Source organism: Myotis lucifugus, unplaced genomic scaffold (genome assembly GCF_000147115.1).
Source record: "Myotis lucifugus unplaced genomic scaffold, Myoluc2.0 scaffold_18, whole genome shotgun sequence".
NCBI lineage: Eukaryota > Metazoa > Chordata > Mammalia > Chiroptera > Vespertilionidae > Myotis > Myotis lucifugus.
Genome location: NW_005871066.1, coordinates 9,472,541 through 9,485,592, shown reverse-complemented (window position 1 = coordinate 9,485,592; position 13,052 = coordinate 9,472,541). Strand labels below are relative to the sequence as shown.

General features: G+C 48.0%; 1 protein-coding gene across 1 annotated transcript in view; it reads left to right on the top strand.

Moving 5' to 3' along the window:
- The window catches only part of CDHR3 (cadherin related family member 3), a 53,071-nt gene that overhangs the window by 10,348 nt on the left and 29,671 nt on the right, over positions 1–13,052 (top strand). Inside the window, exons 5-6 of the mRNA XM_023751017.1 lie at positions 7,876–7,970; positions 8,677–8,781. Coding sequence (XP_023606785.1) covers positions 7,876–7,970; positions 8,677–8,781 — 200 coding nt within the window. The remainder of the gene's footprint in view (positions 1–7,875; positions 7,971–8,676; positions 8,782–13,052) is intronic.

The window sequence follows — 13,052 nt, the reverse complement described above, 5'->3', positions numbered from 1 at the left end:
AAGATAGATGGAAGGCATTCATTTATACCCCAAATAATTATACTTCAATAAGATAATTACTGTAAAGTGTGTACAAAATGTAGTAGGAGCAAAGTGGGAGGAATCTCATCTGTAAAGAAAAATATTTATTTTTAGATATCCATTTGTACTATATTATTCCAAATTATGCAGAAGGAACAAGGTCATGCTCCCTTTAAACCAGTGGTTCTCAACCTTGGCTGCACATTAGAATCACCTGGGAATCTTTTTAAAATCCTGATTTCTGGGCCTCATCCTCCGGAAATTCTGTTTCTTTGTTACTAATGTTGTGGCCCCACCCCATAACAAAGAAACAGCATTTCCGGAGGATGAGGCCCAGAAATCAGGATTTTAAAAAGATTCCCAGGTGATTCTAATGTGCAGCCAAGGTTGAGAACCACTGCTTTAAACATACCTCCTAGATCAAGTTGTCCCTTTCTGATGAAGGGAAGCTGTCCAGGTAGGGAGCAATGCAGCAGGTGTTGCTCCCTTAAAAGAAAATGTACTGCAATCGAAAAGGGCGAAGAGCAGCTGCAGGGATGCGGCGCCTGGAACTGAGTGGCTTCTGCAGAGTTGTTGGAGGAGGGAGCACTCCCAGTGGCAGCAAAGTGTTAATGAGTGTTTAACACCTGTGCTGGAATGAACAGCTGCACAGAACGTTGACAGCCCGCCTGCAGGAGCAGTGAACAGAATCTAGAAGGAAACTTTCCCAGGCTAGAAAAAGGTAGTAACAGTTTAGGAAGTAACATACGATGGCCTTTGTGCTTCGACATTTTATTTTGGGCTCTTGGGGGTACTAAATGACACATTTTTGCTCTGTACAAGGAGAAAGGAGATGGGTTAATGTGCTATTGATCAAACCTGTGCTTCTCAACCTTGGCTGTAAACTGAAGCCACCAGAGGAACTTAAAAAACAAAACACCCAGATGTCTGGGTCCCGCCCCCTAAAAGTCTGATGTAATTGACCCGGACAGTGGCCCAGGTGTCAGGCTTTAAAAGTGTGGCTCAGTGGTTGAGCGTCGACCCATGAACCAGGAGGTCACGGTTCAATTCCTGGTCAGGGCACATGCCCAGGTTGCAAGCTCGATCTCCAGTGGGGGGCATGCAGGAGGCAGCTGATCAATGAAATCAATTAAAACATATTTTAAAAAAATTAAAAATTAAATATTTTTTAAAAATAATAAAAGCCCCCTGGCGATCTCAGATAAAAACAAGGGCTGAGAACAGCTGCTTTGAAACAGTTTCCCAAACTTCCCAATTCTCTCAGTTTTGGATTCTGTGGGTCTGGGATGGTCCTGGGAATCTGCAAATTTGCCAAATACCCTGGGCAATTCTTCTGGTCAGAAAGGCCGGGAACACTAGTTTATGAGTGTTTCTCAGAGGGGTCAGGCCCCTGTGTGAGAAAATACATAGGCTGCTTTTTTAAATGCAGAGTCTTGGACTGCACATCAGAATGCTGAATTGGAACACTTCCCGGGTGATTCTGATGCATCTACCCTTTGAGAACCACTGAACTGAACAAACAAGTACAGACTTTAATACACACCAAAGCATGTGCAGGAAGCCACTACGCCTGGTCTGTGCCTGTCATCTTACCCGATGTGTCCCAGGAGTCACTTTGCTGGTGACAGCAACTAGCAGAGAAAGGATGAATTAAAACTTGCTCTAGGACATGTCCAGAAACCCCAACTGCTTTAAAATGACAAATCCTTATCCAGCTTAATGAAGTGAAACTGTGTCACAGAGGAAGTGAAATTGGGGCTAATGCAGAAACCGCTGGTATTTGCTTCCTCGTCTTTAGAGAAATTCAAAGAGCATGTGGTTGTAAATTGTTGGGACCAGCACTGCTCAATCGAGCTGGGATTTGACCGGAAAAAGAATGCTGCGTATATATAATTTTAAATGTTCTCATAGCTCCATTCAAAAAGTAAAATGAGACAGGTGGAATTAATTTTAATATAGTTTAAGTCAATATGTTTGAACTATTATCATCTCAACATATAATCAGCATAAAAACGATTTATGCAATATTTCACACCTTTTTAAAAAATATGTATTTTATTGATTTTTTACAGAGAGGAAGAGAGAGGGATAGAGAGTTAGAAACATCGATGAGAGAGAAATATCCATCAGCTGCCTCCTGCACACCTCCTACTGGGGATGTGCCCGCAACCCAGGTACATGCCCTTGACCAGAATCGAACCTGGAACCTTCCAGTCCGCAGGCCGATGCTCTATCCACTGAGCCAAACTGGTTAGGGCTCACACCCTTTTTTTAAATGCAAGTCTTCGTGCAGCTCCTCTCCTTTCAGACCAGCCACACTGCAAATGCTCAGGAGTCACAGGTGCCTGTGGCTGGACAGTGCAGACTTTGAGCCAGTGTCAGCCCCGCTCCCTGTGCACCTTCTGTGTTGTGATGGGGTGCAGGGGATGCATGTTCAGAGGCAGGCGTCGGTGGTGGGCTCAGAATATAAAGGCACGCAGGATGGTCTGTACGTGAATAATCATATATATCAGCATTTCTTCCCTGGACCGCCTCCCCCTGCCCTTTCTCCACCTCCTGAAGGAGGCTCCATGCAACCCAACCCCTCCCGCCCACTCCCACGGCCCTCCTCTCCCTCTGCTTGGAAATGGCCCTGTGACTGCTGCACAGCCTCCTCCGGGACTCTCAGGACGTTAATCAGTTTCGCAGCTGGAAGCAAAGTGATCGAGTGCAGCAATTCCTCCATTAAGGGGCTTTCTCTTGGCCTTTCCATTAGGGAAGGACTTTTGCATAAAGTGAAATGTGCTTTGTCTTCACCAGGGCAGACAAAGGATTAAATTAAAAGAGCAATAACCTTGCTAGTAGCTGGGCTACCAGGAGGGCAACAGGGAAAGGAATTCTCTCCCGTCTCTGTCTTGCGCACGGCCCCCAGAAGTGGCAGCGGGTTGTGGCTTTTGATCTTCTTGAGTTTATAGTGACTGTCAGGAGACGGGACTTTTCAGATCCACTTATTTCTGGGTGAGGGAGGGAAGTGAGGCCCTTGCCTGGGCCAGGTCACTCCAGTGAGAGCTGAGGTCTCCGACCCGACTCCTGCTCAGCCCCTTCTCCTGTGTTCTGATAAATGTTGACTTTGGTGCCCTGACCCTTTCTTTCCTGAGTGACAGCACCCTCCCTGTTCCCCATGCACTTCCACTGCCCTCCCCCTCCCCACAGACACACACCAGTCACGCAGGAGCCCGGCACCTACCTGTTCATTTGGAAGCCACCACTGAAGTCTTTGCAGACACATTCTGCTCCGGGTTCTTATTAAAATGCCGAAGAAAGGAGAAAGCAGGGGTGTTGGACAACTCCCACTCCCAATACATTGCCACGGACCACTGTTGGTACGTTGGGAGAGACGCTTTCTCAAATAGATGGGGATCACTGTCCTTACGATTAGCGAAGCCTAAATCAAAGAACGGGTCCCAGGCTGATTATTAAAAAGAAAAAAAAAGAATGACAAATATGAGATAGATTCTGCAGCTTTATCAGTAAAGGATTGCTATGAATAGCATTCTGCATTTACAAATGTGGCTCTTTTAAGAACATTCGAATACTTGCCTATAACCCATTTAGCTCACCTTTATAATAATACAACATGAACAGGCCAACTTGAGGGCTTGAGGTAAAGGTTTTTATGGTAATTTTTTTCTTCTATCCCCTCCACCCCTGTCTCCACCTCCCACTTCTGAGTTGGGATAGGGATGGGAAAAGGGGAAAAGGGAGGAATTGAGGCTTTTATAAAATATTCAGCGTACAATGAAAAACATAATAGGATTGTGGCATCATATACGTAACTTGAGACAGCCCAGTTGGAAGGTGTGCCCTGTACTGGGTCTGGGGCAGTGGTTCTCAACCTTCCTAATGCCGCGACCCTTTAATACAGTTCCTCATGTTGTGGTGACCCCCAATTTCATTGTTACAAATTGAACACAATTAAAGCATAGTGATTAATCACAAAAACAATATGTAATTATATATGTGTTTTCCGATGGTCTTAGGCGACCCCTGTGAAAGGGTCGTTTGACCCCCACAGGGGTCTCGACCCACAGGTTGAGAACCGCTGGTCTGGGGCATGTTCCTAGCGGCTTACAGCCATTGGCACTCCCAGGACTTGGGAGGAATAAGGGTCCTTCCTTCCCTCTGGACCTTGACTGCTCTGTTCTTCGGAAACAGGAGGCGGAATTCTTGTAGCTCAATTCCATTGCAGGCCCGAAAGCAACTGATGGCTGCAAACCCGCACAGGTTGACTCATTATTTGCCTGTGACTCCAACTGCAGTGGGGGAGCCGCCGGAGGTGCTGTGCCCTCCCCAGGGAGCCTGACATTTCAGGAAACTGGGCCAGCTCCCTCTCGCCCTCCTTTCTCCCAGCACCAATGGCACCATAAAGGGTGAATGGGGCAGGAAGCACGGCTCCTCGCCTTCCACACTGAAGCTTTTGTGTCCGTGAGCAAACCGCAGCTGCCAAGGGGCTGCGGAGAGAGAAACCTGGGGTGGTGGTAAAGGAATATTCCCAGCGGGGAAACTGTGGAGCTTGTCTGACAAGCATTTGTTAACCGAATTGATCTGATTACTCAGGACTTTTCTTAGCCAGTCCTGGAGCAGAGAGGGGCTGCAGTTGCTTTTCATTCTATTTAATTTCTGTTTTCCAAGAATGAATATCCAGGGAGCAGCCTTGATTAAACAAGCCTTTAAAAAGGGGAGAGAATGCCAGGTTTTACAGAAAGCTTTTGGAATTGCTGGCAAATGGCCACATGACACAATATTTTTAGTCTATGGATATTATCTCCTTTCTAAGTACAAAACTGCTATTCCCATTAACTCAAGCTCATAAGTTCAGGGATAAAGGAAATTAGCATGATGCTAAAAGAAAAAAATCAGGATTCCAGGAAATCAGACTTTTAATAAAGATTCCCCATGCTCCTAGTTCTACAGTTTTACTCTTTCTATCTGGCTCTGTTTTTTCTTTTTCTTTTTTCTCGTTCATTTTTGCTGAGACTGTAACAGAACTGGAGAAGATTTCATAATCAAGACTGGCATTACCAAATTCAAAAAGATTTTTTTTAAAGTTTAACAAGTTTTCTGTTGCTGTATTTTCAAAAAAGATTTTAAGATCCTTTAAGTTTGGAATGCTGCTCTCAGATGGGAAACAGGCAAGAAGAAAACCCCAATATTTAACGTTTAACACATATTTATTGAGCATCTATTATGCGTTAGGCACTAGGGACATAGCAGTGAGTAAAATGAAGCCCTTTTCCTCCTGGATCTTACATTCTAACTGGACAGTGATAGTTAACATATACGGAGGGCTCACCATGTACCAAGCCCTGTTCTAGAACTCTGCACGATGGGGCATGCCCTCTTTTATTACTCTTTGTTGCACAAGCTCTCACAGCTGAAAAGTGGTAGAAACAGGATTCCGATTCAGCTGTCTGGCTCCAAAGCCACTGAACTTAACTCCACGGCCCCAATTTGTGACTCTTCCATTCCAGACGGGCCTAAGCGTCCTCCTTCCCTCTTCCCATCACACTCTGTGTTATCCCTTTTGGGCTGCCTCTCCCACATCTTCTTCGTGTGTTTCCTCAGCTGACCATAGCTTTTGCACAGCAGGACCTGACTGTCATCTCCATATCCCAAGACCTTGCACGGTTGGGGGACCAACTAGAACTGGAGACCTATCTCCTAGCAGTGGTCGGCAAACTGTGGCTCGCGAGGCACATGCGGCTCTTTGGCCCCTTGAGTGTGGCTCTTCCACAAAACACGGACTTCTGTGCATGGGCCACGAAGTTTCAATCGCACTGTACGTGTACGCCCGCACGTGGTATTTTGTGGAAGAGCCACACTCAAGGGGCCAAAGAGCCACATGTGCCTTGAGAGCCGCAGTTTGCCGACCACTGGTTAGAGCATTTCAAAACATGTGAAAAGCCATCCCCAGTTAGGTGCATGTGGGAAATGCCCCCCTTGGGTCTATAAACCATTGTATCACATCTAGTGCGAACCTCTGATCTATGGATACGTGAGGATTCTCTGCCAGGAAGGCTCTGCTTAAACACATGGAACGGCTCCGTGTGCAGGCAGCTGCAAGCCTAGGCCGTTGCTCCCAGGCTATGAGCAGGAGAGTTGAGGGGGAGGAAGGTTGGGATTTAAACGTCATACCGCTGAGTGCATATGCAATTTGGGGGCTGGGAGAAGGGCACTCCTTGGTATCGCCCAAATAGTTCCCCTCAAAAATATTTCCTCTCTAAGTGACCAGCCAGAGAGATTTAGTAAAATACCTCCTAGAGTAGAACGCTGTGCCACCATTAACCAGCCAAGCTGTAAAATAAGATTTAAGACTATGGGGAAATGCTCAGCTATAAATGAAAAGCGCAAATATTATAACATCAGTTTTTTGGAGGGTGTATGTTTGCATAGAAAAGAGCATAAGGCTATCCATGAAAATAATGATGACTACAATTGAGTTTCTTTTTTATACTTTTCTGTCTTTCCCAATTTTTGTATAAAAGATATATTCATTACCACTAGGAAAATGTTATTAAATAGTAAATGGAAAGTAAGCACTTTTTTAAATGGCTTAAAAACCTTATAAATGCCCAAAGGAGACCTTTAATGTCTTTTCTGTGCATCGTCTCTTCTCTGATGGGGAGCTCAGCTGTGATGACAATACCAAGTCTCTGGGTTGGAATCCTTGGCTGGTGTTGCCTTTGATTCTAGACCTCAGGGGCCATGGCTGTGGTTGCAAAACCTCCTGGAGGAGAGGTCATCCCTCATCCATGTAGGAAACAATAAAACCTTCTAACCTTAAAGCCCTTTGGAACAAATGGACGTGTGAGCCTCAGTGGCCTGTGGCCCTCCACATTTTACAGCCTGCATTGGAATTTAATCCTCACAGTGACTTGAACAAGCAGTTGGTGGTATCATCCCTAAATTACAGGCAAGGAAGGGACTCATCCCAACCAGAATTTGGACTCAACTCTTCTGATCCAGGTCCTTCCCCTGCATTGTTGACTCCATCATGGGAGCAAGGGCTCCGTCTTGATGAGCACTGTGGAGAGCACAGGGTAGTCCTCCTATGAGCAGGCCCTTCGTGGACTGGACAAATAAACCCATCTTCCTGTCGGAGCAAGAGGTGCTGGGCAGAAGGTCATCAAGAGAGCTGGACTGGGCACTGGAAGCCAAGAAGGTCAAAGACTCTCAAGTCCCCAAGACACTGGAAGACTTGACCAGTGGCCACAACCCTCAGATCAGATTTTGAAACAGCCCTTCTATCTCTCCAAACCAGCCTCAGGCTTGGGCTCCATTAAGTTTCATTTCCTCTCACACTTGTCCTCCCCTTGGCCCTTCCATTATTTCAATGAATGATGCTTATGAACATGTTTTGCACCCCCACTCTATCATAAGTTCAGTTAAGTGTAAAGACCAGACCTCATTTACTGTAGTATTGTCCTGTTACCGTAGGCACGGTGACTGTGTTAAACAGTGTTGGTTAAAGAAGTGGGCCTGGGCGGCGGCAGTGAGAATGCCGTGACAGGAAAAGGAGACTGGGTTCAGAAGCAGGAGGCCCAGGCAGGGCCTTTCATATGCATTCTGTAACTACAGCAGGACCAGCGACCAGTTCCTCGGGGTGTGGCAAGTCGGGGTCAGAGGCTCAGACCAACGGATCCAGACGTTTCTTGATTCAAGCGCCATTAAGCCTGAGAACTCACTATTTGGGCTTCATCCTGATGCATCAAGAATGCTCCATGAGCCAAGAATATAAAATGGGAACTGAACAGACATGTCTTCTGGGGAAAGATAAGTGTGCTTAGTCACATTCTTTTTGTCCTTGTTTTTTAGTATTTCCTGATTTCTCCCTCGAAGAGCTTCAGCATGTCTGCTAATGGGACCCTCTTCTCCACAACAGGATTTGACTTTGAAGCAGGACATAACAGGTAGCCTTTGCCGATGACCTTGCTTGAAGTTCCTTTATCTGAGGGTCAAGGAGCAGGCGTAGTGCAGGCTGAGTGAGCGCAGCTAGGGAGGCCCTGAGCAGTTTGCCGCCTTCCTGCCAAGTGAAGAGGGTAGGGAGCCCCGGGAAGGGAATAAGGCAGTGATATGGAAGGCCTCCTTCCCCATCCAAAATCTTCATCTGCAGATAATAAGAATGACGGTGTGGGAGAGGGCACCCAAAGCACAGGGAGAGGCAGCTGCCAGAGCTCTTTGCTAACATGAAAGCAGCAGGGTGGAAGGGAGCAGGCCTCCGAGAAAAGCCGTGAGGGGAGGCCAGGGTTTGAAGATGAAACCACACAGGCTCTTGGCTCTGCACGGGCTGTGAGAACCAGGGCTAGTGACTTAATCCACAGGAGCCTCGGCTTCCTCACATGGGTGCACACTTTGCAGAGATGCTGTGAGGAATGATGGAGATGGAGTGTGCAAGATGGCGGGCATGAGCACATGTGAGGTGGTGGCCATGAATGATACCTACAGGACGAGAAATGCAGGAGTGGGGTTTAGAGGTGAGGAAAGAAGGGTGGGCATAGCAAGCCGGACTCTGCAGGAGCACCTGGAGGGGGCGGCAGAAAGGGAGCAGACTTTCCTCCCTCCTCCCACCCCACATTTCAAAGCTTGACTCCCACACTTGGAATGTTCTCCTGACAGTTACCACCTCACTGTGGAAGTGAGGGATAGCCAAGGGCTCAGAGCCTCCACATCGCTGCGGGTGAACATCGTGAACATCAATGACGAAATCCCACGCTTTACCAGGTAGGCCTGGGGCAATCAGGGCTCCGTGGGCCACGGGCACATCTCTCTTAGGTGACAGAGCCTCCTCAGACACATTTAATACGAGACAGAGGTGTCCTGCTCTGGCCTGAAAGAGAGATAAGAGGCCTGAGATCATCCGTGTCCTTTCCCTGGGCCTCTGGACTTCCGTCTTCTACCTTTGCTCCCCTGACTCTGTACCCCCACATTCACATGCACCAAAGGATTGTGGGTATGGTGGGGCAGGGGTGGGGCTGGACATGATTCCCCCTGATGGAGGCTTGCCACTGGGCTTATGGAGAAGGTAAATACAGTATAATGTTTCTACAGTTTGGCCTTTCATGGTTTCAGTTACCTGTGGTCAACCACAGACTAAAAACATTAAATGGAAGATTCCAGAAATAAACAATTATAAGTTTTCAACTGCAGACAGTCTTGAGTGGTGTGATGAAATCTTACAATGTCTGCTCCATCCCACTTGGGACATGAATCATCGCTTTGTCCAGTGTAGCCGCACTGTATTTGATCCTCTCCACCCCCTTAGTCACTCAGTGGCCGTCTGGGTTATCAGATAGACCAGTGATTTTTTCAAATGGTGTGCCGCAAGAATTTGTAAAACATGCTGGGTGCTCTGAGTTCCTTCCTGCCGTGGCGGGTCCAGTAAAGAGATCTGGCAGCTCCTACATCCAGCAGAGGTGAGAAGGTAAGTGAATCTGATGGAGGCAGCCTGTGGGAATGTGCCCAGCACCAGCTCAGGCACAAAGGGGAGACCCGAGCCTGTCATAGATGGGGATTTAGGAGGGGAACATAGGGTTCTGAGATAGCGTATGACCCTGCAAACAGCTTGGCTTACTGTAGAAGACTCTGCCTGCCCCAGTCACTGGTGGCCTCAGAGGCAGCCACAAGGAAACTGGCAAAACCACCTGCTTGGGGTTAACTGCATGAATGGCTGTGAATAAATTCAATCAGGAGGCTTCACTACGCAGAATGCTTGCAACCGATGACCTTGGGCCCCTTATCTCTCTGAAGTTGGGAGGTATTAAGACCACCCCACTCCCAGGCTAACCTGGTGCCATTTGGCAAAACGCAGCACAGTTGTGAAACTTCTGGATTTTCGCAGCCTACAGCCCAGTGGCTGGGTGTTGATGTGGAGGGAACAGCAGCAGATACATTCCCACGTAATGTTTCCCGTCGATGTCTGTTGCCAGGTTAAGCTCAAAAGCACGAGGCAGTACACTTCTGCTGACGGGTTCCTCCAGGGGCACAATCCAGGCAGTTTATAAATAGTTATGACATCCCAGCCCGATTCAGACTCCAGCACTGGCCACTCAGCACCGTGGATTCATCAGTAACCCCCAGAGGAAGGTGATGGCTATGGGCTGGAGCTGACGAATTCTGCAGCCCTCCCCATACCCCGGTCTGTGAGGTGGGAAAATAGGCTAACAGGGTTGCAAAGGAGAAAATAATTTCCCCCAAGGGCAGAACTTGTAGACCATCTGGTTTGGACTACGTCTTCCAAAATAAAGCAATTGACCTCAGCAGAGAGAGAACATGACCTTGGCGGGTTGTTGGGGCCCCAGAGATCAGTCTGGAACTCTGGTTCTCACTTTTGGTTTGAAAGATGAACCTGTTGGGTTCCATCCCAGACAGAGAGCATGACCTTTGTGACCATCTAACCATTAAAAAAAACACAGTCGATTTTATTTCAAACAGTGTCCCATGGCTATTGGTTGGGATGGGTCTGTGAAAGTCTGCGCTCTTGAAGGAGGATTTGGGGCAGGAGGTGCCCTGACATTGCCCGGATTGCCGGTGGTGGCACAGCTCCTCAGAGTCAGAGTCAGCCTAGTCCCTCAGCCATGCACCATCCAAAAGAGTTTGCTTAGTTTCAAACTAGGTGCTGACTTTGAGGGTTTTCATGGTTCAGCCATGATTCTTCCTCCCCTCCCCCCCCCCCACCCTCCCGAATCAGAGCTAGGACTAACCATAAATTGCTTAATTCGGGGTTAACAAAATTAAATCGTCAAACTGACTCAAGTACAGTGAATTTGAGTGTGAAGTAAAAATGTAAACTGTGGAAACAACTCTTCTATCTTTACTGTTTGTTGAGGTCCTACTAAGACCAAAGCAAGAACTATTTCTGTTGTTGAAAGAGTCTCCCTGGGTGGTGACAAACATCTGAACTTTATGGACTCACGAGTACACTCTGGGATTCTGCTATTATTCACATGGAGCACTAGGTTGTAAAAGTACTGGACTTACATTTACTCTCTACATGCCAAGGACAATGCTTGCTATTTTTGCAGAGCACTGTTTTTAGAGTAGGTCCTTCTCCCCTTCCACCTTTTTTTTTTTTGTATTTACTCACAGTCCTTTTCAACCTGGTGCCTGGCAGTATATACACAACCTTATGCACCTACGGAATATTTACTCATAGTGATGAAGTCATCACATCACGGTCACCCAGAGTTCACCCCCTTCCCCTTGCACGTGGCCACTGGCTCTTGTCTATCCATCATCCAGGCTCTGGAGATCCTGTTATGAGGAAAAAGGTACGGCAGCAAGTCAGAGCTCTACCCTATGGGATGGCTGCAAGGCCCCTGGTTTCACTGTGCTTTGAATGGATCTTAACTGTGGCCTGAGGGTAACATCTTTACATTAAATGATATTTTATTCATACTTGGGTCTTGGGTTCCCAAACCAAATAAACCAAAGATTTCATCTTCTGCCAGACTCAATGTCCGGTCAGCCAAGGGGAGGATGTTTTACCCGAGGAGCCGTGCCACCACCAGCAGCCCGACCAGTCCCCTTCCCGGGGACCCGCTTTCCTGGGGCGCCCGGCATGGACCAGATGAGCCTTCAGAAGCAGTGCAGTCCTAAACGGCTGATTTTGAGCTGGATACTTCCTTGTGATGGGGGGGGCATCCTGTGCATTGTGGGATGTTTAGCAGCATCCCTGGCCTCTACCCCTTAGATGCCAACAGCAGCCTCCTTCCCTTATTGTGACAACCAACATAATCACCCCCAGCGAGACCACAGCCTTAGGGAAGGAGGGAGGGGGAGGGGGATTCTCCTCCCAAGGTGTCCTGGGCCTGTCCTACGAGAAGCTGGGAGCCTGTGCTTGTCACCTCTGGTGATTCGTTGTAATAGTCCCGCTCAAACTTTAAAGTGCATGTCAGTCCCCGGGCATCTTTTGAAAATGCAGATTCTGAATCCAAGGGTTGGAGTGGGCTTAAGTCTGCACCCCCAGGGAGCCTGTTAAGAATCAGGGACCATGACTGAGGTAGCAGGGACCCGGCTGGGCTGTGGCACAGGTGCCACAGGAATCTCTTTGATGGAGATTAACAGAACCCACTCCAAGTAACCAAAGGAAAACTCTAACAGGTTAGAAACAGGGGCTCTCAGATGGTGGACATAAGGGCTTGGTCCCGATGTAGGAGCTGGGGCCAGCCCCTCTCTCCTCTGGCTCTGGTTCAGTTCCTGCCATTCCTGCCTCCTTGGCCCTACTCACTTGTCTAATCCTGGACCTATCAGTGGGCACAGCACAGATCCCCTGAGAGGGGGGTGTGTGAGGTAAGTCAGTGGATTGACAGGCTGCTTCAGTGGGACACTGGAGGAGGCAGAGTCCAGAGCACCAGGTGGCTTCTTGATCGGAGCAAGATTACTGTCCCCCATCAGTGGACTCACCTCTGGGAGGTCGCTTCATGAGTGGGGCAGGCCCAGGGTGCACACAGGAGGAGGTTGGGGAGGGCCTGGGCCCAGGTTTCTCTTCCTGCCTCTGGCTCTGCCAGAGGTTCCCTGTCCTTTTTCCTCGCTCTGGCCCCACCTGCCTTCCAGGGATGATGAGACAGATCTGCAGAAATATTCTTTTAAAAAAATATGTATATTTTTATTGATTTTAGAGAGATGAAGGGAGAGGGAAAGCGAGACAAACATCAATGACAGAGAAACATGGATCAGCTGTCTCCAGCATGCCCCCTACTGGGCATCGAGCCCACAAGCCAGGCATGTGCCCTCACCGGGAATCGAACCATGACCTCCTAGTTCATGGGTCGATGTTCAACCACTGAGCCACACTGGCCAGGCTGCAGAAATATTCTGAGCTCAGGAAATGAATGCCATCATTTAGATCTGAGGTATAGCCTTCCCTCTTAACGAAGATCTCATGTGGGAAAATCCACGTCTAGGAAATTGGCAAATTAGCGGTGACTACTTGCCCCACTGAAGTGATTTTTCCTCAGCAGTAGGACTTCCTGCAGAGTTATTTTAAACAATAA